This window comes from Peromyscus maniculatus, chromosome 21, assembly GCF_049852395.1.
Source record: "Peromyscus maniculatus bairdii isolate BWxNUB_F1_BW_parent chromosome 21, HU_Pman_BW_mat_3.1, whole genome shotgun sequence".
In the NCBI taxonomy this organism is placed as follows: Eukaryota; Metazoa; Chordata; class Mammalia; order Rodentia; family Cricetidae; genus Peromyscus; species Peromyscus maniculatus.
This window is the reverse complement of record NC_134872.1, coordinates 9,858,389-9,884,916: the sequence shown is the minus strand read 5'-3', so window position 1 is coordinate 9,884,916 and position 26,528 is coordinate 9,858,389. Positions and strand designations below refer to the sequence as shown.

Below are 26,528 nucleotides of genomic sequence, written 5' to 3'. Positions count from 1 at the left end.
CCGCCCCCCGTCGCTGGGCCAATCGCGTGCGCCTGCTGTGAGCCGCAGCGTCGGCTCAAGACCCGCCACCCGCAGAGTCCCCATCTGAGCCGTGATCCTGTCTTGGCGCGCTCTCCAGCCCAACTTAGTCGAAGCCGCTTTCCTGAATCTGAGTTCAGGTAAGCTTTGGACTAGAGGAGTCCTGAGCCAGGGTTCAGTGCCCGGCGGACGCTCCTAACCTCTGCACCAGGACTTGGCATCAGCTGCACCTGGAAGCTCAGAGCAGTGCCAGCTTGCAAGCCGGGTGCCCCGTGACCCCGCTGGGGGGCTCTACGGTCCCCCGCCGCTCCGCTGAGACCTGCGTCCCTTGCCCCCTTCCCGCAAGCACCGACCTATGCTGAGCACCCACGTGGTCCTGGACCCCATGGCCGCGAGTCTCGGAGCCCGGAGCCAGGTTCTAGGGTGACGCGCTGCTCCGGTACCGGTCATCGATTTCCCCTGTTTTGGATGGAGACCGCTGTTTCGCAAATTGTTCTTTTGGGCCCTGGTACCGGGTGGGGTAAATATTGAAATAGTGGCCCGTGGGGTGCAGGTTCTGTGCCTCCTGAGGAGCCTGGCCGGGGAACGGGGGCGGGGCGGGTCGCTTGAGACCAGGAATGTGCAGTGAGGGAGCAGATCGGGGCTGTGCAACTTGCTACTTACAGAGGGTTTCCCAAATCACTGCCACATACTGTCCCCAACCACCCCTTCCGAACGAGCGTCAAGTGGCCAGACGGTTTGTGCGTGTGGGAACTTGATGGCCCTCGGGAAACCTCACTGGGAGAGTGGCGTGGAGGGACGCAGGATGCCCTGGGGCGTGCTCTCCAGGCGAGTTCTGGTTCGGGTCTCCCGAGTTCGGATCTCCCGAGTTCGGATCTCCCGGTGACTTCCTTTCTGCGAAGATACCTTGAGGGATGGCGCCGGGCGACCTGTGCCTGCTTGGCTTTTGGGAGAGTTCCGAAGCCAGGGGCGCCCACCCAGCAGGAGGGAGCTCTGGAGAGGGGTCTTGGCCTGAAGGAAAGTAGCACCTGCCTAGGCCACTGCCTGGGTTCACGCTGGGGAAACGCGAAGCTCCATGGAGGGCTGAGGTGGCCGCAACGTTGATTAACGTTAGTTGGCCACCAAGGGCACTAGCGAGGTGGGACAGGACTGGGTGGGGCTCCTGACTTCACCTGGGAGTGCTTGGCCCCGCCCCTCGTTCTTTTTCTCCTGTACAGCCTGTGCAGTCCAGGCTAAGACTGAGCTCCCCACAGGGGTTGCATCTGTTTTAGAATGTTAAACATCACCTATGTCTGCTGGAGTGGACTCTCTGGCTTTCTGTCCAGTTTTGGTGCCCACAGCACACTTGTGGGTACCCAGTGTCAGCTTCTTTCTCCTGCGTTTTACAAGGAAGTTTATTCCCGACACCCCCACCCCCCACCCCCTCTTTTGAGACAGAATTTCACAGACCCTAGGCTGGCCTTGAACCTCTGCTCTCCTGCTTCCACCTCCTGGGACTGTGGGGTGGGGGTGTCTGGCTTTGCTGTAAATGGTGGATTAAATTGTATAACATAATGGTGGTCTTTTCTCCAGGTCCACGGAAGGTGGCCCCATATGGCTGTCCTTCCATAATACACTACGCACCCTCTCAGGAACCTCAAATCAGGGTTAGATTACTTAAAACACCAGGATGATGTCCACGTTAGGCAAACAGATGTTTGCAGAGGATCCTGGTGACTCACAATCATTTGTAACTCCAGTTCCAGGGGATCTCACGATGGCTCTCTTCTGGCTTCAAAGAGCACCAGGCACACACATGGTACACATACATACATTCAGGCAAAACAGGCATACATATTAGTAAATCTAAAAAATTGTTTGTGTGGTTTTTTGTTGTTGTTTGGGATTGGGTTTTTTTTGTTTTGTTTTGGCTTGGTTTTGGGGTTTTTGTTTGTTTGTTTTTTGTTGTTGTTGTTTTGACATTGTCTCTACATAGATAGTCCTGGCTGTTCTGGAACTTACTATGTAGTACATATTGGCCTTGAACTCACAGAGATTCACCTGCCTCTGCCTCCCGAATGCTGGGATTAAAGGCGTGCACCATCATACCCAGCTTTTAAAAAACTTTTTTTAAAGCAACTGTGATGCTGCATTCTTCATGGAATAATAACATGAAAATGTGTACATGTTAAGTACACACAGTTTTTTTTCTTTTTTCTTTTTGTTGTTTTGTTTTTTAAAACAAGGGACTAAAACCCAGGACCTGGCACTTGCCAGCCACCCCATCCTCTCCCACCAAAGCTACGCATCCGGCCTCTGAATCATTTTAATCCGCAGTTTAGTCTGAGGTGCAGAAATGGTCGATATGGAGGCGGTGTCTTAACCACTTTATCCCCAGGATTGTGCAACTGCTGTCACTGTCTGTACAAGGTTCTGGCTAGTGTTAAATGTCACCTTGACACAGTTTAGAGTCACCTGACAAGGGGTCTCAACAGAGGGACTGCCTAGAACAGTTTGGCTTGGAGGCATGTCTGTAGGGAATTGTCTTGATTATTACCTGATGTGGGAGGAGGCTGTCCAGTGGGCTGCACTATTCTCGAGGCAAGGAGTCCTGAACTGTGTAAGACCCGAGAAGGCTAGATGAGAGCGGCCAACACGGATGCATTTGTTTCTCCTTGCTCTTGACTGGATATAATGTGGCCAGCTGCAAGAGTTCTTCCCTGACTTCCCCAGATTGATGGACTGTAACCTGGGACTGTAACTGAAATAAACCCTTGCTCCCCTTGGTATGTTTGTCACAGCTACAGGATGAAAATAGGACTGGTCTCATGTTTTTTCATCATCTCAAAAGCCGCCATGCATTAAATGGTTGCTCTCTTTCCTCCCACCCCTGCCTTTCATGTCCTCTATGATAGGTTCCTGTGGATTTGCCTCTTCTGGGTCCCTCACATAGCTCAAATCATAGGACATTTGATTATTCTGGGCATTTCTAGAAATTTTTTATGATTGGCTTCTTTCCTTTAACATTATGTCCTCAGATTTCATCCATTCCTTCTTTTTTTTTAAAAAAAAAAAAAGAGATTTACTTATTTGTGTCTATGTCTGTGTGTGCATGGGACAGCCTGCTTGTTACATGTGTGCTGAGATCTGAAATCCACTCCTCATGACTTCAAAGTGAGCACTTATAACTGCTGAACCATCTCTGCAGGCCCGTCTATTCCTTCTTGGGGCTGAATGGTATCCCATTTCATGGATGGAACACATTTCTGACTATCCATTCATCCATGACCTTGGGTAATGTTCACCTTTTGACTCTCAAGGCTGCCATGAGAATGGGCACATTAAATATCTATTTCCATCCTTTTTTTGTTTTTTTTTTTTTTTGACCTCTGCCTCGTGGTCGAATTGCTGGGTCATATGGTAGTTTCTGTTTAACTTTCTGGACAGGAACCTAAATGTTTTCCACAGCAGCTGGAGCCTGCGCCTTTTCTCCCATCCTTGCTGGATTTGTTCCAGTGGAGCATCACTCCCACAGGGGATGTATGAGCCAGCTTCTAAACCAACAGATCTCTGTCCCGCTACAGATCCCAGCATGCCTTCAGGGACATCCCAGTGCGAAGATGGCTCAGCCGTGTGCCCCCAGCACCTGGACGTGCACTCAGGGAAAGGGCACCCAGAGAAGGGCCCTTCAGGGGACAGTGAGCGCGTATGGATTCGACCTGATACCCCAAGCAAATGTACCTGGCAGCTGGGCAGGCCCATGACAGACTCGCCACATTACCACACAGCGCTGTGAGTCTCTGGCTTTGATCTCAAGATGGTGGGCCTATGTCCTTGAGGGGTGGGGCAGGGGTGTGGAGGCCATACAGCTACCAAGCTCAAAGTGGGATCTCCTGCTCTGTGATCCATGTTGGTGGGGTAGAAACAGTGTAGGCCAGGTTCAGAGCGGCCAGGGTTTCTTTGTGTTCAAGCGTTTGGCTCTGGTGGGTTCCTTTTATGGTCCGACTAAGACTGTCAATGGCACTGATAGCTGTCTGCCATGACTTTATTTGAAATAACTCCAGTAGAAACCATTCCACACACAGTCAGTTGGTAGCCCACTTAGGAACACGCACCATGTCACGCCCTGTTCTAAGTGCCCAGGATGGAGCCATGCAGGCTCCTGCCCTGTTGTAAAACCCTTAGGATCCATTTCCTTGGTCTAATGCCTTCAGATTAGAGCAAGTGGGTGAAAGGATTTGTGTTTTAAGTCTTCGAGTCCTGTGCCCTGTGTGTGGCCACCAGCATTTATGGTTATGGGTCCAAAAGTCTGAGCAAGCACTGGGCAGGTGTGGGAGGCAGCGTTTTCAAGGGGCCAAGGTGGGGGGGGATATGAAATATGCAGAGTAGAAGCTGTGCCCGTTGAATGGGCTCCAGGGCCAGGAGACAAGTGGGGGCTGCTCAGATGAGTCCCTGCCAGAACAACACAGAAGGGAAGAAGAGTCTGTGGCTGCGGGAGAGCTGACTCCCGAGGGCTTCTGAAGGCCTGGGAACTGCTTGTTCAAAGACGCGTGTAGCACACATCAGCCTTAAGGGCAGCGTCGTCCTCAGCTGACAGTCATTGGAGGACCAGGGAGGGGGAGCCCAAGAGAAGGCTCAGGCACCAGACTGAGGTCCCTAAAGGGAGGCGCTGACTCGGGGAGTCTGGTATGGCACCAGACATCGGCAGAGAGAGAGATGGGACATGCTGAATCGGCTGAGACTTGGCGGCCAGTTCCAGGTGCCTGGTTGGGGGGGGGGGGGGGTCTTCAGAGTGAGAGACAGGGGAGCGGGCAGCCCTGATGGTGAATCGGGGTTTCTGAGGTCCTATGGGGCTGCCCTCCTGTGCTGGCAAAGCACAGGCACTTGGGATGGGTGATAGATCTGAGCCTTCACCTGTACAAACATCAGAGTGAGCACACCTGAGTTCCCAGCCTGTATCCTGGTGCTACCCCTGCCTGGCCTCCCTGGGGCTGAGGGGGAGGAGCTCTGAGGGGGAGGAGCTCTTGGCCTTGTCCCAGCCTATCTCCGCTTTTCTGAGCCCAACCAAAGACGACCTAGGAAGAGAGCATGTCCAGCTCTTCTGCAGAGTCTTTCCCTGTGGAAGACACGATTGGAGTCCAGCCTGTTGCTGCCTGTTGGCACCCAGGCAACCTCTCCTCCCGCCCTGGAACTCCAGATTCCTTACTCCGCCCCTGACTAGAGGCCAAAGGTGTCTGAGGCTTCTATTTAGTCAGTTTGGCTCCAGTGGGAGAAGCCTGGGGCAGGGAGGCAGGAAGCCAGGGCCCAGCAGCCTGGCAGCCTTGAAGTCTGGGTGTGGGGCGCGGGGTGGATGAGTGCAAGTAGGCAGGGAGTGTGTGGGCATGCAGCCGCCCCTGAGCCTGCAGATGGAGAGCCATACAGGGACTGTTCTGGAAACCGCTTTGGACGCATTGTGCTGTCATTGAAATGCGGAAGAGTTTAGCCCTGCAGTCACAGGCTTGACCTATCACTGGGGGCAATCACTCTGTAGACAAGGCTGGCCTCGAACTCAGAGGCAAGGCAAAAAAAGGCAAGGCAAGGGCCATCACTTACTGATTTCTGCCCTTTCTTTAACTGCTGCTTCTGGCTGTCTTTTCTGGCTTGAGTACAGGGATTTTAGAAACACACTACTATGTCCAGATTTTAAAGGGTTTCTAGGGGTCCATCTCCTCAGCCCAGAGCTGGATTTTTATCTCCTCAGAGCTAGACAAGTTAAATTTGACAGAATAGAACACATTGAAAGGGATTTTTTTTTATGGCAGTCAAGAAAGGATTTGCCTAGCACAGCACAGAAAAGCGTGAGCACCAGTACAGTCAGATACTTTCCATTTTTAAATTCCAAGGTCCAGACAGATTTACCCAAAGTTGCCAGTTGAGACCCTTTTGAATAGAGAGTGTAAGTCTCAGCTGGTTTTATTGCTCGTAAAGACCCTTTGCCTCTCCCTTTGAGAACTTTCTGGAGAGCAGAGTGTGCTGTCCTGGATAGGTGAACTCACTCATTCTCTGGAGTCTGACAGTCACAGGAATCATGTCCCTCTTACATGGGCTGAAAGTTGGTCACTAGTGACTGCCTTTCAAAGTCTTTAGGGTACCAGATCCCCAAATGAACTGAGTGAGACTTCTGCTCAGTGACTAGCAGAATTTTGTTTTTTTGTTTTTTTGTTTTTTTTGTTTGTTTGTTTGGTTTTTCGAGACAGGGTTTCTCTGTGTAGCTTTGCTCCTTTCCTGGAGCTCACTTGGTAGCCCAGGCTGGCCTCGAACTCACAGAGATCCGCCTGGCTCTGCCTCCCGAGTGCTGGGATTAAAGGCGTGCGCCACCAACGCCCGGCCTAGAATTTTGTTTTATAATCTTCCTGATTTATTTTTGGTTTTATGTTCCTACTCAGCAGGAACATAAACCATGTAGGGGCTGGACAGATGACTCAGTGGTTAAGAGCACCTCCTGCTCTTCCAGAGGACCCAGGTTCAATTCCCAGCACCCACATGGCAGCTTACAACTGTCTGCAGCTCCAAGATCTGGAGACAGACCTACATGCAGGCAAAACACCAGTGCACAGAAAATAAAAATAAATAAATGCTTTAAAATATAAATCAAATCATGCAGGTAGCCAAAAATCAACCTTTAAAAAAGTACTGTTAAGATCAGTTGAGGCTCCTTAGTGGGCATTCTCAGGGTCTTGGGAGGAGAGCTCTCACGCAATTGTTCCTCAGTCAGTTGCACCACCTGCAGCAATCACGTGACCTTGGAAACAGAGGGGACACTTACCCCTCTGATGACTCTCTTCTTTATAGAATGTTCACTGGCTAGAGTCTAACCTCTCGGGTCCCAGTGCCTCTTTGATAAAGTGGGCAGGGTCAGGAAGCAAAGCTGGGCTACACAGACTTCCAGATGAAGTTCTCCAAAAAAAAAAAAAAAAAGAAAGAAACCTTAGCCAAAGGGTGGCCATTGGGTTTGGAGCCAACTCTGAATGCTCTGTGTAGAGCCAGGAGCCTCGGGTGTGTGTGTGTGTGTGTGTGTGTGTGTGTGTGTGTGTGTGTGAATTGTGGGCTCCGTTTCCAGAAAAGAGAGCCAGAAGCAGCAATTAAAGAAAAGCCAGAAACCAGTAGGTGGTTGCCCTTGCCTTTAATCCTACCACTTGGGAGACAGAAGCAGACAGATCTCTGAGTTCAAGGCCAGCCTGGTCTACAGAGTGAGATCCAGGACAGCCAGTCATCCGTCCAGGTGTCCTGGACCAAGAGAATGAGATTCTAGATGTCTGTGTAATCCACCTGGAGTCAGGCAGAAGTACTCCTGACTGGGTGTTAAAGTGTGACAATTTTGTTTTTACTTTTTTTTTTTTTTTGTCTGTGTATTCACTCTGTAGCCCAGGATGGCCTTGAACTCACTTTGTTGCTCAGGTGATCCTAGAACTCACAACCTCCTGCCTCAGTCTCTTGTGTACTGAGGTTACAAACATGTGACACCATGTTCAGGTATTTTAACTTTTTCACTGGGGATAAAAACGAACATTGCCAAAATGATAGAGACCATGTGTCCCTGCTTATCCTCCCATCTGTAACGTCCTATGAGACCCAGGGGCACGTTCAGACCTGGGGAGTGGAAGTTACGTGGTGATCCAGTCCCTCAAACTGGGCTTAAGGTGTACTGCACTTGGGTGTTCCAGGGTGTGCTTGTGCGTGCGTGCGTGCGTGCGTGCGTGCGTGCGTGCGTGTGTGTGTGTGTGTGTGTGTGTGTGTGTGTGTGTGTTATCTACGCCACTGTGGGTCTGCCAGGCATTCCACCACCCAGGTCCTTCCCCGAGGCACTTCTTGGATTCTTCATTTCCGAAATGCCCACGATGCCCGGCCTCCAACTGCTGTTTATTCTCTTTTGTTTCCTGAACGGCCTCCTCTCTCTGTTTTAGGACAGAATCTCCAAAAATTTTGCCAGATATTCTGTGGAAGATTGGGGACACCCCCATGGTCAGAATCAACAAGATCTCAAAGAATGCAGGACTCAAGTGCGAGTTGTGTGAGTGTGTGGCCCTGCTAGGGCTGCCTCAGGCATCCTGGACCAGGGCCTCGGGGTGACCTGGAGCTGAGGGGCTGGGGGTGTCTCTGGGGGTGTCGGCACTGGGGTCTTCTGGGATGCAGGATGTGTTGTTGGTGACTGAGACAGCTTCTCTCTAACTGATGGCCAGGAAAGCTTGGATGAAAGAGCCTGCCTGGGCAGGTTACCGCCTGGGTGGAGGCAGAAGTGAAGCTGGAGCACTGTGAGAGTGTATCTTCTTTTTTTGAGATAAGCTTTCACTGTATAGTCCTTTTTTAAAAATTTTATTTAATTTTATTTTATGTGCATTGGTGTGAGAGTGTCAGATCTCCTGGAATTGGATTTACAGACAGTTGTGAGCTGCCATGTGGTTGCTGGGAATTGAACCTGAGTCCTCTGGAAGAGCAGCCAGTGCTCTTAACCACTGAGCCATCTCTCCAGCCCCACTGTTTAGTTCTTGCTGGCCTGGAATTCACTATGTAGACCAGGCTGGCCTTGAACTACAGAGATTGCCCTGTCTCTGCCTCCGGAGTGCAAGGATTAAAAGCGTGAGCTACCACCACATTAGGCAGAGAGCATCAATGAGGAGATTGGGGTGGAGGGTCCTATGTGGGGGCGGAGCTTATGCTGAGTGACAGCCTTGACTGCAGAGAAAGCCGTTGTCTGTGTCCTCCCAGTTGCATGGAGTCTGGCAGGTCACCCAGCCCATTATGGGACAAAGAGTGGGAATTAGGTCCAAGGTCAATGAAGGTCATTGGTGAAGGGGTTGCTTGCGGGGAGCTATTCCCAAGCAGAGGTGTGGGCAGTCATAGCCTATGAGTAAGAGGTAAGTTGGCTTGGCCTGGGGGTTGGGGGGGGGGTGTTGCAGATCTGAGGCTGTCATGGGGCCAAAGGAGCAGACATCAAACGAAGCCCCTCCGTGCCCCCAGAATCTCTTCTAGCTTGGGGAGGGGGCAGTCTGTTTGCGGTAGGTTTCAGAACTGAGAGCCAGCCAAGAAGATGGTTCTGGAATAGGGCGTTTCTCTAGCCCTGGAACACCTATGAGGTGGGGTGGGGTGAGACTAGAGAGCGAGGAAGGGTCCACCAGCATGGAGGTGGTGTCAGGTGGGGGTGGGCTGAGACTAAAGAGCAAGGAAGGGTCCGCCAGCATGGAGGTGGTGTCAGGTGGGGGTGGGCTGAGCACAGAGGCTGGACTCACTGACCACGGATGATAGAGACAGTCAAGAGTGGAGGAGCTGGGGGCAACTTTGGCAGGGGCTTCGGGACTAAGGTGGTCCATCTGGGGCTGCTTGGACTGGCTACCTTGGCAGAGGTGTGTGGGCTCGGCTCCAGCCGTTCACTGCCTGTACTCGTTCTGCTGGGACATGTTTTCTAACCTTCCGCCCACGGGCTCTTGACCGTCCTTACCACTCAGTGTTGCCATGGGTCTACAGGGCCGGTGGGAGACAGGCCAGCTATGACCAGGGGTGTCTAGGTACAGAGGTGGTCAATGGGTATAGAGATGCCCAGAACGGCAAACTCCCAGGCCGGCCCTCATCCTGGAGGTGTATTGGGTTGTTGAGGGTGGCAGGAATCTGTGGGGGCCGGAGAGTCCTCCTCTCCCGTCTCTGATTCATGTTTGGCTTTCAGTGGCCAAGTGTGAGTTCTTCAATGCGGGTGGGAGCGTGAAGGACCGCATTAGCCTTCGGATGATTGAGGATGCTGAGCGAGCTGGGACCTTGAAGCCTGGGGACACAATCATTGAGCCGACTTCTGGGAACACAGGTGAGGGTGGAGCCAGCTGGTGCTGAGCAGAGGCTGAAAGTCCCTGGCCTGTGCAGACAGACCTCCAGGGAGGGCAAGAGGGAAAGTTTGGCCAGCTTGTTCTGTGCAGCCTCCCCCCCAGAAGCACATCTGTGTACCTGGCTGTCAGAATAAATCTCCTAAGATCGCCATCAGAGTGCGGGGTTCCTCCCCAGAACAAAGGCTCTTTGTCCTTCCATGCCTCTCGGGCTTGTCTCAGGTGTCCCGGGCAGGGGCACAGGCAGGAAGGCACAGGGCTTTGGGCACTGACCCCTCTCACCCTCTGCATGTGGCCCTCAGGGATCGGGCTGGCTCTGGCAGCTGCTGTGAGGGGCTATCGCTGCATTATCGTGATGCCAGAGAAGATGAGTATGGAGAAGGTGCGCTCAGGGCAGTCTGGGGGTGGGGCTAGGTGGAGGGCGTGGCCACTGGGGGCGTGGCCTGTGGGCGGGTGTGGCTTGATGGGCTTTTGCTGCATCAGCTTTGGCTTCCAGAGTGTTCTCCCTTCTAGGGACCAGCCCCCCGTGATTAAGGCATGGTTTTCCCTGCACAGGTGGATGTGCTGCGGGCTCTGGGAGCTGAGATCGTGAGGACACCCACCAACGCCAGGTTCGATTCCCCCGAGTCTCATGTGGGAGTGGCATGGCGACTGAAGAACGAAATCCCCAATTCTCACATTCTGGACCAGGTCAGATGTCATGTCTTCCCCCCCTACACACACCCCTGCTCCTCCAGGAGGCAAATTTGTGGTCAGGGATTTTTGTGGGGCCCTGTTGGGAGACTGGGAGATGGGTCTCTGCCCAGCATGAGCAGGGTGACAGTACTCCCTCCGGGGAGGTGCTCCAGGGCCCTGCTCAGTGACAGAACCTTTGGTTTCTGCTGTCCCCGTGCCAGTGTCGGAAGGCTGTCCCACTGGACCGAACCCAGCCGTGTTGGGTCAGCAGTGAGGTTGGGTTATCCCCTCCAGAGGACCCTCTGGGCTCTGAAGATGCAGAATGTCCAAGAGCCTGCACCCCAAGACCTAGTCCCCTGTTCTTTTCACTTCTGGGTTATTTCACATCGTGATGACCCTGGTTTTCATATCTTGTATGGGAGGTTCCCGAGGTGAGGTTCTCTAGGCTGCTGTAGGACTTGTTGGCCCGCACGGAGCTGACTGTCCGGGGTCCGTGCATGGTGCCGGTGGTTTCGGCCAGCTCACAGCCCCTCTCTTCTTCCGCCCAGTACCGCAATGCGAGCAACCCGTTGGCGCACTACGATGACACGGCCGAGGAGATCCTGCAGCAGTGTGACGGTGGGTGCTTCCCACCCCTCCACCCACCTTGACTGCAGTCCTTTCTTCTTCTAGTTTCGTTTCTGTTGCTGTGATAAAACACGGGGACAAAAAGGGGCGAAAGCCACTTAGGGGCGAAAGGTTTGTTTCAGCTCCCGGTTCCAGGTTCCGGTTCGGAGAAGTGAAGGAGGCGGGAATGTGAAGGGGCTGGTCACGTGACATCCACACTGCCCGGCCCTCTTGGCACACATGCCTGGTGCTCAGCTCGCTTCCCCTGCTCTTAGACAGCCCAGGGTTTCCTCCTGCACAATCAACGGTGCCACCTACAGTGGCTGGGTCTTTCCACATGAGTTAAAATAATCAAGACAGTCCCTCAAGCCGGGCGGTGGTGGCGCACGCCTTTAATCCCAGCACTCGGGAGGCAGAGCCAGGCGGAGCTCTGTGAGTTCGAGGCCAGCCTGGTCTAGAGAGCTAGTTCTAGGACACCCAGGGCTACACAAAGAAACCTTGTCTTGAAAAACCAGAAGAAGAAGAAAAAAAAAAAAGGCAGTCCCTCAAAGACACGCCCACGGGCCAACCTGATCTAAACAGTCCCTTATTCAGATTCTCTTCCCTCAAGACTCTAGGTTGTGCAGAGTTGACAGAACAACCACACTCAGTCAGATGTGGTTACCTGGGGGAGTGCACAAGTCGCTTACCCTCTCTTTGGTAAACCCAGCTTAAACACCTGTCTTTGTGAAATAGTTTCTGGAGACATAAGTCTTCCTCTGAGGCCTCTTGGCCTCTGCTGGTGCCTCTCCCTGTGTCCAGACATGTGGTTCAGACTGCGTGTTCACCCCCATGTCCTCCAGGCTGTAGGGGCTGTTGAGTGCATGCTGGTGCTGGCCTCACAGCTAGGGGTCAAGATCTAACTGGAGCGTTTTTTTCTTTTTTTTCCTCCCTCCCTCCCTCCCTCCATCTATCTTTCTTTCTTTCTTTCTTTCTTTCTTTCTTTCTTTCTTTCTTTCTTTCTTTCTTTCTTTCTTTCTTTCTTTCTTTCTTTCTTTCTTTCGGAAACACTGTAGCCCTGGCTGTCCTGGAACTGGCTTTGTAGACTCAGAGATTCACCTGCCTTCCCTGAGTGCTGGGATTAAAGGTGTGAGCCACATGCCCAGCTAGGGGCATTGAATTTGACCTTCAGTCTTTCTCACCTCTGGAGCTGTATAGTGATAGCTGCAGCTAGCTCATTCTAGTACAGCATGAGGCTCCCTGGAACCATATATACATGCTGAGTGCCTAGCTCCTGGGGCTGGTGGGACACCTCCCTCAGGGCCTCATGGGAGAAGGCGCTGGAAGGTCCCACCCTTGGCTTCCCACTTAGAACCTGGTATTGGCATTGACCTGGGTGCAGACTTGTTCGGTGCCCAGGAACTGGCCAATAAAAGCTCAGTGGTTTGCTAACCCGGTTTTATGGGCGAGAATTCTCATCTGGCAGAGTTGGTGCACATTGCTTCATTCCTGAGTTTGCCCAGCTCAGACATGCCTGATGCTGAGCTGACCCTCAGTGGTATGAGAGAGCCTGGGCCAGTTCTCAGCCTTCGGGCATTTTCCCTGTATCCTAAAAACCCAGTTTGATTCTTATATAAGAATCAGACAGCCTAGGAAGGTACACCACTGACAGCTTACTTCTGCCAGACTGTTAGCTGCCCAGCTGTGACCCATCCTTGTAGATTCAGCTACATTGGTGGTTTAAAGGCCAAGGTCACAGGACAGACAGCAGCCTCTCTGCCTTGGGCACGCTGGCCACAGATGGAGGCAGTGACGGGCGATGTTTATCCCACGGACCTGCTTTGGCTTGAGTGTATTTCCACCAATGGTCATTAAAGAGTGGAGGGCTGGCTGAGCCGTGGCCTGAGAATGTCCTCCCTCCCCCAGGGAAGCTGGACATGCTGGTGGCTTCAGCAGGCACGGGTGGCACCATCACAGGTATCGCCAGGAAGCTGAAGGAGAAGTGCCCTGGCTGTAAAGTGAGTGTGGCCCCATGTGGGGGGTGCTGCTGCAGACTGGGTGGCTGAAAGGGTGGGCCTGGACTTGCTCGCTTGCCTGTGGCCTGAGCTGGGTTTAGAGGCTCAGTGCTGTTGACATCAGGCTGGGGGCCCCTCTACCTGGGAACTGATTGCTTCCCACATTCCTGTCTCATCCCACTGCTGTCTTGAAGAGTTGTATCAAGTTGTCCAGGAGCACCTTGGGGAGCACAGGATCCTGGGGGCTCCCATTCTGAGTGAGGTGAAGCCCTTTGGATTAGCCCAGAGGCCACCAGAGCCCCCAGATTGTCTTGAGTTAGGGCAGTAGTTCTTTTTTTGTTTGTTTTTTTGTTTTTTCTTTTATTTATTTATTTTTTTATATATATATTTTATTTTACAATACCATTCAGTTCTACATATCAGCCATGGGTTCCCCTATTCTCCCCCTCCCACCCCCTCCCCTTACCCCCAGCCTACCCCCCATTCCCACCTCCTCCAGGACAAGTCCTCCCCCGAGGACTGCGATCAACCTGGTAGACTCAGTCCAGGCAGGTCCAGTCCCTTCCTCCCAGACTGAGCCAAGTGTCCCTGCATAAGCTCCAGGTTTCAAACAGCCAACTCATGCAATGAGCATAGGACTTGGTCCCACTGCCTAGTTGCCTCCCAAACTGATCAAGCCAATCAACTGTCTCACCGATTCAGAGGGCCTGATCCAGCTGGGGGCTAGGGCAGTAATTCTTACCCTGAAGGTTATGACCTCCCCCCACCTTGGGGGTTGCATATCAGATATTTACATTATGACTCATAACAGCAGCAAAATTACAGTTATGAAGTAGCAACAAAAATAATTTTATGGTTGGGGGTCACCACAACATGAGGGACTGCATTAAAGGGTTTCAGCATTAGGAAGGTTGAGAACCACTGAGTTAGGACCAGGCTTGATGAGGGGCACAAAGAAACAGGGTCATTTTCTCCCCATGAGACTGCCCACCCTCCGGAGACAGTCCAGGAAGATGTCAGTGTCCAGAGCTATCCTTTGTCCCCAAAGGCTCGCCACATGCCCATGACTGGGACCCTTCCTACAGCAGCCCTGGAAGTATCTTTCTAAATACCCAGTGCTGGATATTAGCCGCAGTAGGTTGTGGCCTCCCTGCTTCTTGCCTGAGATTCTGGAGGACTTCCCTTCCTCTAATCTGGGATTAGCATATGCAGCCTGTGAACTGGCCATTAACAGGCATACGTTAGCGGGAAATATCCTTTCTAGTGGTGGCTGCCTAGGGATGGGTTGGATTTCTCTCTGGCTTGAGCCCTAAAGCCACCTACCCTGCAGATCATTGGTGTAGATCCTGAAGGGTCCATCCTTGCGGAGCCTGAGGAGCTGAACCAGACGGAGCAAACAGCCTACGAGGTGGAAGGGATCGGCTATGACTTCATCCCCACAGTCCTGGACAGGGCGGTAGGTTGGGCCAAAGTGTTGCCCCAGGCAGAGCCACGGGCCGCTGCCAGATCCTGGACTTGCTTTTGCATTCTCGCACTCTAGCCGACCCAAGTGTTGAGGGGGCAGAATAGGGAGTGTGGTTACAGGGGCTTGAGGCATGTCCAAATTCATGCCTGACGTTGCTGGACACAGGCTCTGAGCTGCAAAGGGAAGGACAGACAAGGACGGACAAGGACGGACGGCCACTGTTAGCAGAGGCCGCCAGCCCGGTAAAGATGTGGGTTGTCTGAGTTACTCCTCCAAGCGTAACGGAGCAGGGGAGGGTGAAGACGTCTAGGTTTGCAGATCCAGGGGGAGGAAGGCTTCTGTGGGGTGGCCCTGCCCCACCCCCGCCAGGGCCCCTCCACCTGAGCTGAGGCCCGTGACCTGCTCGTGCCACAGGTGGTGGATAAGTGGTTCAAGAGCAATGACGAGGAGTCCTTCGCCTTTGCCCGCATGCTCATCGCCCAGGAAGGACTGCTGTGTGGTGAGTGGCTGGGCCAGCCCCCCGCAGGGTGGCAGGGTGGCAGGGTGGCAGGGTGGCAGGGGACGGCCCGGGATGTGTGCTACCTACTCCAAACGCATGAAAGTCATGGGTATTCTGAGGCTGTGTGACTGCAGTCACTTCCCTTCCTGTCCGTCTGTCCAGGCTCTTCCTTCCTTAGCTGTTTGCTTATCCTTTGCAGCCTCTTGGAGTCACCTGTGGCGATGAGAGCATGAGGCCCAGGGCCCAGGCTTCAGTCTGCCCTTCTAGTGTTTGAGGCAAGCTCTTGTGGTGGTTTTTTGTTTTCTGTTTTCTCCCCTCATTCACTTTAAACAGCCCTGTCCCTGGAACGGGGCCTCAATCTGCAGCAGCTCCAGGCTGTGGCATGCTGGGTCCCAGTCCTCTGAAGGGGTTGGCGAGGGAGTCCAGAGGGAGCTGGGACAGTACTTCTTGCCCTCATAGTTTTCTGCGCAGCTGAGGCACACTCAGAAGCAACCTCCGCAGCCTTCCTCCCACCCTGGGCTCCTCAGTCATCCTGATCAGGGTAGACAGGGCACCATTGCCTGACCACGGGGTGGCAAAGGCCCTGGCAGCTTGAGTTAGACCTGAGATTTGGAGAACACCAAGTGTACCCAAACTCACCTATAAACGCGGCCCCATCTGTTCTGAGTCTTGTTGGAACGGGACAGGGGAAGGCAATCAGCCCCAACATGGTCAGGTCCTCAACAGCCAAGCACTATTAGGGGAGTAGGAACAAGCCATGTTGATTGAAAAAAATTTTCAACATGGCCACTAGGAGGAGACTTGTGGCTTGGGTTCTCTCAGTGAGTTTATAACACCCCCCCACTCCCTCCCACCCCCTCACCCCACCCCCGCAATCAGTGTAAGTGATATAAACCCGGGCATCGAGAGATGAGAGGCAGGGCCATGGTTCTCTGTAAGAGGCACCAGGGTGACCTTTCTGACTGACTTGCACCTTCTTGGGCTGAGTCTGGAGGAGCCCAAACTGGAGAGGCAGCAACAGTGTCTTTGGCTCTCTCTGGAGGTCCCAGGGCCAGGGCCCTCTGTGGTCAGTGTCACGGTGAACCTGGGACTCTCATTACCTGAGACCTGGTATCACCTACTTGCTTTGCATGGTGGCTATGAGCAGTCAGTGAGACACATGTTGTCCTCGGTTGGCTCTTGGTTCGGGGTCAGGCTTTAGCTTGGGGAACCATGACCCCCTCTTCTGGATGAGCATGATTTACTTCATTTGTCCCAGGGTCTCCCCAATTCCTCAGTGATGTTTAATTATGAAATGCAAGCTCCGTTGACTATGAAGAGGAAGATAATGCAGAGGAATAGGGTCCTTTACGACCTGTTCTCTGTCCAGAGATTCCAAATATTCTTTCAGAGCATGTATGAACCCTTCCAGAGCACGTATGTGAGATGCACGCCTGAATGGTTCCCACGGGTCCTTCTCGAGTGCTGGCATACGTGTGTGGGTTATACATGCACGTGTGTTTATGTATGGATGCACACACAAGCATGTGGGCAAGTCTAACGGTCCTCTTGGCAGGTGGAAGTTCAGGCAGTGCCATGGCTGTGGCCGTGAAGGCCGCCCAGGAGTTGCAGGAAGGACAGCGCTGTGTGGTCATCCTGCCTGACTCTGTGCGGAACTACATGTAAGACACACCCCTGGTCCCTGTCACCCTCCTGGCTGCTGTCACTGAAGCGCTGACCGTGGGATGTCGGGGAAGGGTAGTGGACAGCTGGGTCTTGTTAGTCTGCTAGCCCCAGGATCCTCCATGTCTTCAGAGCCAGTGTTCACTTTGTATGGCTCTATCCTGAGCCTGTGTGTGTGTGTGCGTGTGTGTGTGTGTGTGTGTGTGTGTGCGCGCACGCGTGTGTGCGTGCGTGCATGTGTGTCTGTGTGTGTCTGTGTGTGTGTGTGTGTCCACGGCGACAGCTCTGGTGGACATTTATGTCCCTTATATACCCCTCTGTCCTGGTCTCTCGAGTTTGTCTTCATTACCCCACTGGGGCTCTGGGCGCCATGGGCCAAGCTGTCCTGATGTTTTCATGGGGGGAAATCCTAATTTGCTTCCCGCCCACCAGCTCTGCTCTTTCACCGGCCGCCCTAAACTGGATCTGGGAGGGTGAGTGGTGAGTGTGCCCCGGCTGGGTTCTCCTAGGACTTAATGTGCTTGCTCAGTAGCCTCAGGACAGTCCCAGCTCTCTGCCTGGCCACCTGTGACCAGCAGGCTTGAAGTCCTGTCAACTGCCTGGGTTCCTGGCTGAACTAGGGGGAGCTGCTCTGCCGCCAGCCTCATGGGTAACAAGAGGGGTTCCCCATCTCTTGCCCTTCCTCAAGAAGGCAAGCCTGTGAGCTATAGAGCGATGTTTGTGTTGAGCTTGGCAGCTTGGCACAGCCAGGCATGGTGCATGGGCATCCCGCTGGCTTCCAGGTAGGCTGACAAGCAATCCAGGAGGCCAGCCATCTCCCCAGCACATGGTTGGCCTGTTGTGTGCGTGCACTTGTGTGTGTGCATGGTTCTGTTTTGTGTGGGTATGTGTGCGTGTGCCCAAGAGGCCCGGAGCATTTTATATGCAAGTACACGAGTGTGGACTTCATATTGGTGCTGGAGTAGGGCCACCTCTGTCCTGTACTGCTGCTCCTCAGCCCGCCTCCTTGGGACAGAGCCTAACAGCACTCTAGCCTGCTCAGCAGCCTTTGGTCAGAATAGGAAAGGCTCTGTTGAGGCAGAACTGGGGGTCCAAGGAGGATGCTCAGGAACCTGTAAGAGGGGTCCAGATCACAGAGACTTTCAGCCTACATGCCCAGTAACCCTCAGTTCTCAGCTTCCCTGGAGCTCTGCCATTCTTACATCCCATGCTGAAACAGTAAGGCCCAAGGTAGTTGCCAGGCCCTCAGAAACTCGCCCCTGACCATGTATGTGCCTCCCACTGGGTAGAGAGGCCTCAGTGACACCCTGACCCTGCAGGTCCAAGTTCCTGAGTGACAAGTGGATGCTACAGAAGGGTTTCATGAAGGAGGAGCTCTCAGTGAAGAGGCCTTGGTAAGGATGCTGCCTGGCTCTGTCATCCCTGGATGGGTGGGAAAGGGAGCCTTCCGGTTTCCCACCATGGTGGTCCTCTCGTGGCCCTACCCCCTGCTTCATGCTGTTTTTTTTTCTGCCCCCTCCTTCAGGTGGTGGCATCTGCGTGTTCAAGAGCTGAGCCTGTCAGCACCGCTGACTGTGTTACCCACCGTCACCTGTGAACACACCATCACCATCCTCCGGGAGAAAGGCTTCGACCAGGCGCCCGTGGTCGACAAGTCAGGGTCAGTCTCACCCTCACCCATGTCCAGGGCTCTGACTTTAGACTGTGCCAGGATCCTAGATCCTGCTGCCCAGGCCTCTGTGTCCATGTCACCAAATGGGATGAGCAGCAACAGGCTGAGTGCGGTCACTTTGCATACAGTGTCTGGAGCTGCAGAGAGCCTGCTGACTGCCTTGTCCTTGAGCAGCTGAGGCTAGACCATACTAACTCTTGGGGTCTTAATGCTTCGGTCCCCCCAGTTCATTGGTAGTATGTCTGCCCACCCTTGCCCTAGGGAGTAGGTGACAGGCACCCTGGGTGGTGGCACCCAGAGAAATGTATGTTAGGGAGGTCCAGTTGACCAACATCCTATGTCTGATGGCTGGTCACCATGGACCCCTGAGGGGACATAAACACTACAGGACTTGTAAGCTTACTTGTCCGTCTCTGTTCTCCCCACTCCAACTCTATTTGCATGCCTACAACTGTTTTGATATATGTGCATTTGTGTGTGTGTGTGTGTGTGTGTGTGTGTGTGTGTGTGTGTGTGTGTGTGTGTGTCCACCACCTGTGTGCCTAGTGCTTGCGGCAGTCAGAAGATATCAGGTCTGGAACCGGAGTTACAGATGTTTGTGATCGGCCATGTGGGAGCTGGGAAGCAAACCCAGGTCCTCTGCAAGAGCAGCAAGTGCTCTTGGTCCCTGAGCATCTCTCCAGCTCCTGGGTCAAGTTTGAAAGGACCTTGAAGTCAGCACAAGACACCCCAAGACCAAGTTCTCAGCACAAGGAGATTTATTTGCCCCAGAGGGACAGAGGGCGGGGATCAGAGACAAAGACAGGAAGGAGAGACAGAGGATGAGGGGGAAGGGGAAGGGAGGTGGGGAGAACAGGACCGAAGACTGCCTCTGGTTAGAGAGGAGACACACGTGGCCCATAGGCCAATGGCAGTTTTTAAAGAGAAAGGGGGAAACCCCGAGTTAGGATGAGTTGGTTAATTTTGATTGGGCATGTTAATTAGGTGAGCCAAAAGGGGGGCATTTGATTGCTGGACTTTAATACTTGGATAGATGGACATTGGTGGTTTGTCTTAGGGATGAGTCAGTGGCCAAATAAAGGGATGGGCCTTGGTGGCTAGCTTTAGGAATGTACTCTAACAGTTTGGCAAGGCCTGCCAGAGCCATGTTTGCCACACTGAGGCCTGCTAGAGCCCTTCAGAGTTGGCCAGACACTCCTCTCTGACTCTTGCCTCTTCTTCCCCCCCAAATTCCATGCTCTTCCCAGGGCCATCCTAGGGATGGTGACTCTTGGGAACATGCTGTCATCCCTGCTTGCTGGGAAGGTGCAGCCATCAGATGAAGTCTGCAAAGTCCTCTACAAGCAGTTCAAACCGGTATGAGTGTTTCCCGGAGGGGGGGAGTGGGAATGTGAGCGGAAGCTGGGCCTTCAAGGCAGGGCCTAGAGTTTGCTGTGCCGGAAGTGGGTCCCCGACCCATACCCCCCCCCTGGAAACTATACAGCTTGCTTAGGGGGTTCGAGGTCACTTTGATTGAAAATCACCCCGTCACATCGACCTTGTGTGCATCCCAGGAAAAACTCTGTACTCTTGGTCCGTCTCTCCTTCACAGGCCCCACAAACAGTGGTCCTTCCACTAGTTTGGCCTCTAAGCAGAGGCCGTGGGTTAGAATCGAATGGCCGCTATTCAGGCAGGTTGCTACAACACAGAGTGCTCTAAGGCTCTGTGGGGGCCTTTTTTCTACTTGAAACTCATCTGAGCGGCTATGGCAAATGTTGTACCTGTTGCCTTGGTCAAGTCTAAGGGGCCCTGTCCTTGAGGGCCAGCATGGACACAGTTTCTCTTGCAGATCCACCTGACTGACACACTGGGCATGCTCTCCCACATCCTGGAGATGGACCACTTCGCCCTGGTGCTCCATGAGCAGATCCAATGTGAGTAGGGTCCGCTCGGCACCGGGTTTTTGTTTGGGGGCAAGGGCGTTCAGCCCTGGCCACTGGCCACGCCTGGCCCAGGCTCTCATGGTACACATTCCTGCTCTGTGCAGTAGGCAGGCATGCTCCCTAGTGGGGGATGGGGAGTCCTCATCTTCTCACCAGAGCTTTTGACATCTTGAACCTCTCTCTAGGGGCCTGTCAATCCAGTCACGTACCCAAGGGACACACAGGGCCGATTCATGCTCCAGGGAGCCCTCACGTTGTGTAGATAGCATGACATTGTCCTAGGCCCACAGGCTGAGACAGTAGGCATTCTCTAAGGATGCTGAGGGTTGTCTCAGAGAAACCTGTGACAGCTGGAATTCTTGGCCCTTGAGGACATACCACCAGGAGATACTGATTGGTTCTGATGGGCTCCAGGGGGTACTCCGAAGCGCAGCTCTGGGTGTCTGTTAAAAGGACAACTTGTGAACCACACTTGTCTCTGTGCCTATCAGTCTGTCCTTCCTGCTCTCCGAGAGTCCTCCCAGTGTCACCGTCTGCAGGTGGGGATGACACTCTCAGGTCCCAGTGGGGTGAGGGGTGTTGATTTTCATTCCTCAATCCGTAAGAACTGGGAGGGCCTGATATCTAGTCTCAAGGCTGGCCTGCATGTGGGGGCGGCCCCATGTCTAACCCCTCTCCCGTCCTTGGCTCTACAGCACGAGACCAGGCCTGGTCAGGAGTGGTGGGGGGGCCCACAGGTATGTACGCCCCACCCATCCCGGCCCCTAGGAAGTGGCCTTCATGTTCAGAATCACACCCTTCCAAGGGTATCTAGGGCCCCGGGCCCCCGAGGTTGGGTTGGGTGGAGGGGACTCCCGATCTTTGAACATCTCAGACACAAAACAAAAACAAAAACAAAAAAAAAAACAACAACATGAATTCCCACTTCAGGGTCAGCTGGAGTGACAGGACAGGGTGTTGTCACAAACCTAAACTGTTCCTCATCAAACCCTGTGTGGGAACCAGCCAGCCTAACTGGAACCTGCTGTCACTTGCTCGGTGGGCGTCCCAGAGCCAATCAAGTGGTCCCTTAGCTTCAGTGGTTTCAAAATGCAGCAGTGGAGTTCTTTTGAGTTTCCCTGTCCTTTTCTGGGGTTCTAGATAGGGCCACTGAGATGCCTGTCCCTGATGGGTCTCTCCCAGGGGGCACCTCTGTCTTCAGACACTGGGCGGCCTGCTGAGCCTCCCAAGGACTGTGCCAACCACAGACAGCTCTCCTGAGAACAGGCCTGATAGTACATGTATCTGCAGGGGAGAGGGAGGGTCTGGCATGAAGGCCCGGCCCAGCACTGTGGAGGTGCACAATGTGCCAAGGGCTACAGGCCAAGTCATCAGCCTAGAGACCCTAAAACCGGTGAACCAGGGAAAGTCCCAGGCCAGGGACACCCCTACTCGTGGGAAGCCCCTCAGGCCCTTGCATGTGTGGGCAAGCCCCACCTACACCTAGATCACTCTGTGGACCGAAGTCTGGGCTCCCCATATCCTCTCAAACGGATAGAAAACTGTTGCCATGGCCCTCTCTGCCTGTAGGCCATTGGTGCAGGGCCAGGCCCAAGCGGACAGGAAGCTCCAGTCTGAGAAACCTGTCTGCAGACAGACTCAGGTGGGCTGAGCTGAAGAGGCCCTGGATGCCAGGCAGGACTCTGGACAGAAAGGGGCTTGAGGCTTGCCCAGGCCCTGACACTGCACGTGGCCTGTGGGCATGGGCTGAGAGGAGGCACCTGCCAGCTCGTCCATTCTGGGGAGCCTGGGTTGGTTTCTGGCTTTGTTCCAGACAGCACCCAGCATCCTATGTTAAGGCTGGTGAGAGGAACTGCTCTCTGGCTCCGCCCATGTGGCTCAGCTGGAGCCACAGTGGCTGATACTTTGTTCCTGCTTGGAGATGGGGAGTCTCTTGCTTCCAAGAGGCCGTGGCCTCGGATCAGCTCTGTATCCCTTCACCTGTAATCCAGCAGCCGTTTCCTTCCCTTAGACCACAGCAGTGGCCTGTCGAGCGAGCGGCAGATGGTGTTCGGGGTTGTCACTGCCATTGACCTGCTAAACTTCGTGGCAGCCCGTGAGCAGAACCGGAAATAGAGCCGGGAAGTCGGGACCGGCTTCCACCCTCCCTGCTGGGGCTTTCAGAGACACCTACCCGTTTCCATGCCCAAGTCCAGCAGGTGGCACCAATAGGTGGCTATTTAGACCAGCCGCGGAGGCCCAGCCTTCCTCCTAACACTCAGCTTCCTAAATGACTCCTGAGCCTGAGTAGCTTACATGGGTGTCCTCTGGTGTCACAGGGATGTCAGCCAGGGAAGATAGACACAGAGTACAATTGCAACAAGACTGAGGGTTCCAGAAAGTGTCCTCCCTAGAGGAGACTCCAGCATGGGGATGGGCAAACCCTGGACCCACTTGGTGCTCATCATCAGGGGCAGTGCTGTCCCCAGCATGGGAGCATGTGGGTTTTAATGAAGGCGCAGTCCCTGTGACCTGAGACCCATGGCTGTGAACTGAGTGTCTGCACAGTGGTACCACTTGGGTCATTCATGTCCCATACCCCCCCCCCCCCCCCCATCAAGCAGCTCTTCCTCACCTTGCCTTGCTTCCCTGACAAGCACTTACCCACTAGCTGTCTCAATGGGTTTCCCTGCTCTGGACACTTCCTATTAAATGGAATCACACACACCTATGGCCCTGTGTCTACCTTATCTCCCCTGGCGTGAGCCTCTCATGGTTTCATGTTGCAGCCTGTGTCGGAGTTCTGTTCCTTTTCATGCATGTGGATGGTCCTGGTTCTGTTCCGCTCAACCGTGCACAAGCGTGTGTGTGTGTGTGTGTGTGTGTGTGTGTGTGTGTGTGTGTGTGTGTGTGTGTTGTTTTCACCTCTTGGCTGTTGTGAAGTTCTGTGCACGTGTCTGCTTGAACCCATCTCCTCCCCCACCCCCCAGATCCGGATTGGGCTCACTGCAATCTCGTGTTCACTTGATGCAGTGGGCTGCACTATTTCACATCCTCGCCTGTGTGTTCCTGAGCACCTTTCTCAGCATCCTCCCCAACCTTGGTGCCTTTTACTCTGTGATTTACATTTGCTGCCCAGCAACACAGATATCCCACCGGCTCCACCCATGTTTAAATCAGGTTGTCTTTTGGTTTCTTCGCTGATAGGGAGAGATTTTGCTTTGGTGCAGGGTTCGAAAACCATCTTGGCTTCTAGAAGTTGTGCTCACTGCTGCATTTTTTTTTTTTGGTTTATCTATTTATTTTACATCCCAGCCACAGCCTCCCCCCATCTTCCCCTCCCAGTCCCTCTCCCCTACCCCCCTCCTACTCCCCTCCCCTTCCTCTCCATCCAGGAAAGGGCAGGTCTCCTGAGTATCAATAAAACATGGCATATCCAGTTGTAGTAAGACTAAGCACCTCCCATGTATTGAGGCTGGGCAAGGTGACCCAGTATGAGGAGTAGGGTCCCAAAAGCCGGTAAAAGAGTCAGAGACAACCCAGCCCCTGTTCCTGCTGTTAGGAGTCCCATAAGAGGACCAAGCGACACAACTGTCACATCCATGCAGAGGGCCTAGGTCAGTCTCATGCAGGCTCCCTGGTTGTTGGTTCAGTCTCTGCAAGCCCCTAGAGGGAGAATGCTGAGGGGGAGCTGCTGTGGCAGCGGCGGGGGTGGGGGCAGTAGGGAGGTGGGGGGAGATATTCCAGGGTCAGGTTACAGGGGAATCTCCCAGGTCTATGGGGAGGACTCCTAGCAATAGTGGATAAGTAAAGTAGCCTGAACTGGCTGTCTCCTGTGCACAGACTGGTGCCTGGCCCAATTGTCATCATAGAGGCTTCATCCAGTAACCGATGGAGGTAGATGCAGAGACCCACAGCCAAACATTAGGCAGAGTTCAGGATGCTGCAGAGGAGGAGGAGAAAGGATTGTAGGAGCCAGAGGGGTCAAGGACACCACGGGAAGGCCCACACTGCTTCATTTTAAGAAGAATGATGGGCTATGCACAGTGACACACACCTACAACCCCAGACTCAGGAGGCTGAGGCAGGGCTGCCAGTTTGGAGGCTAACTTGAGCCACATAGCAAGACTTGTTTCAAATATATATTCAAACACTTTTAGAAGTACCCAGGCCAGCGTGATGGATGGTTCAGCAAGTGAAGGCACTTGCTGCTAAGCCTGGTGAACTGAGTTCCATTCCTGGAATCCAAATGACAGAAGAGAACTGACTCCCCAAATGTTTTCCTGACTGCTACTAAAGGGGCTGGGGACAAAGGCCCATCCTCAGAGGAAGGTAAACAGTGCTGGAGTTGAGAGTTGGTAGAGAGTGAGCACGTCAGCATGTGAAAGATGGAATGTGGAAGGGCAAACTGGAAACCAGGTATATGGATATGAAGAGGGGGATGCGCAGACACCAAGCCCACGGTGACGAGGCCAGCTGGAGGTTCAAAGGATGCACCATGGAAGCAGAGCACTAGCCACCCTCAGGTGTGGGGGTCATCTGCTGCACACAGCCAGCCCTGCAGGAACAGGGGGTCCTTCACACAGGTCCCAGCCATGTGTGCCTGGGTCTGATGGCCTAAGGGGTGACCTGGGTCTCAGGACCTGGCTGGCCAGCTCCATTTCCTGTGTCCCCCTTTTCCTATGTCCCCATTCCAGTCCTGCCAAAGGCAAGGGAGAAACCGAAAGCCATCACTGCCATTAAAGCTGTCCTTTACAGGGACTGAAGATACAGTTCAGTGGTTAAGAGCACTGGCTGCTCTTCAGGACCATCACCAGCAGCTACATGTGGCATGGAACTACCTATAACACCAGTTCCAGGGGGATTCAAGGCCCTCTCCTGGCCTCCATTGGCATCAGGCCATACATGCAGGCAAAACACCCATACACATAAAATAATTAAAAACTGTCCAAGTATGAGATGAAAGGATTCCCAATTTATATTAACACCATTGCTGTTCTTACATGGCCAAGTCTTGGGTTCCAACAACAGAACACAGGACGGCATCACTGGCACACGCAACCATTCTAAATGCTGCTTGCCTATGAAGCACTCACCAGATGACCCCTGGAGCTCAGGCCACACTGGCCTTCCAGAACACTGAAGGCCAGGCAGGAAGAGACTGGGAGGGAAGAGTATAACAGAGCCCTTAGCACAACTGACTCCATGATGGAAGTACCATTTAGGCTATAAAATTCCACATATAGCAGCAGCACCCACCAAAATGAAAACCAAGACTTCATCCATCGAAGTCCGTAGTTCTGAGAAAGTCTACAGACGTGCCAACCTTGCTTTCTGGCTTCTGCAGTTCCACTTCTGGCTAACTGTTCTTGTTAACTGAAGCATGTCATGGTTTTTGTGTTTAAAAGCTCACTCTGAGAAAGGCTCTGGGCCACACTGGGATCTCGAGCACCCAGTGTAGTTCACCAGGCCAGCTAATAAACTTTGTGCTGGCTTAAACCCACGTCCGCGAAGTCTTCTCTGGTGATGCCCCACGAGAGGGCCCTCTGCAGAGGAGAGCTCACTGTTTACCTATGGAAATCCTCAGGCAGATGTACTCAGATCCCACAGCTGCAGAGGTCTTTAGGTTTGTTTCTGGTTTGGAGACAGGCTATGTCACCCAGGCTGTCTTTGGACTTGAAACCCTCCTGCCTCAGCATCCTAAATACTGGGATTATCAGCACAATCCACTACACTTGGCAACATTTAGGTCTGAAAAATGGAAGGAGATCATAGGATCCAGTGAAGGTTGAAGATCTAATTGTACAAGGACAAAAAAGAAAAACTACGAACCAAGGCTTCCTCTTGGAGTCCACAGAAAGACTTGCACGCTAAACGTTGTATAAATCAACAAAATGCAAAAACCCCAAGCTTTTAATCCAAACGTACCACCTATGTGCAGTTATTCTGCTAGGCCACTGTTAATCTGCTTGTCTCTGTCTAAATGTTAGCCACAACATCATTTCAGAGCTTGATAAACCAAACCTATGAACCAAATTCTCCCGTCTCACCAATGAAGTCCTGGTTGTTGGTGGCCTGAGGTCATCTGTCCACCTTAGACAGCAGAGCTCAACAAGGACACACCTCCACCTTCTGAAAGTCAGAATGTTATTTTTGTCTTTTTAGACAAGGTCTCTCCTATCTCAGACCTATGATGCAGCTCAATTTG

At 53.2% G+C, this 26,528-nt stretch overlaps 1 protein-coding gene across 3 annotated transcripts; it reads left to right on the top strand.

Annotated features, from left to right (window-relative positions):
* Positions 1-21: 21 nt before the first annotated feature.
* Positions 22-23,047, top strand: Cbs (cystathionine beta-synthase). 3 transcript variants are annotated; one of them, XM_042266277.2, is made up of 17 exons: positions 22-158; positions 3,582-3,789; positions 7,941-8,047; positions 9,695-9,829; positions 10,148-10,227; positions 10,401-10,535; positions 11,069-11,138; positions 13,032-13,123; positions 14,451-14,576; positions 15,000-15,084; positions 16,640-16,745; positions 18,066-18,140; positions 18,272-18,406; positions 19,666-19,774; positions 20,248-20,332; positions 21,037-21,078; positions 22,353-23,047. In XM_042266277.2, exons 2-17 carry the CDS (start codon positions 3,590-3,592, stop codon positions 22,454-22,456), a joined length of 1,686 nt encoding a protein of 561 aa, XP_042122211.1. In that variant the 5' UTR covers positions 22-158; positions 3,582-3,589; the 3' UTR covers positions 22,457-23,047. The 3 variants fall into 3 exon arrangements, with proteins under 3 accessions (XP_042122211.1, XP_042122212.1, XP_042122213.2); XM_042266278.2 differs by lacking the exon at positions 21,037-21,078; XM_042266279.2 differs by lacking the exons at positions 21,037-21,078; positions 22,353-23,047 and adding an exon at positions 20,527-20,812.
* The last annotated feature ends 3,481 nt before the right edge of the window (positions 23,048-26,528 follow it).

Bases quoted from the DNA above. Each gene is read 5' to 3' on its own strand.
- Cbs (XM_042266277.2), top strand. From the start codon at position 3,590: ATGCCTTCAGGGACATCCCAGTGCGAAGATGGCTCAGCCGTGTGCCCC. The intron at 10,536-11,068 runs GTCAGATGTCAT...TCTTCCGCCCAG, and splicing joins ATTCTCACATTCTGGACCAG to TACCGCAATGCGAGCAACCC. The intron at 18,407-19,665 runs GTCAGTCTCACC...TGCTCTTCCCAG, and splicing joins CCCGTGGTCGACAAGTCAGG to GGCCATCCTAGGGATGGTGA.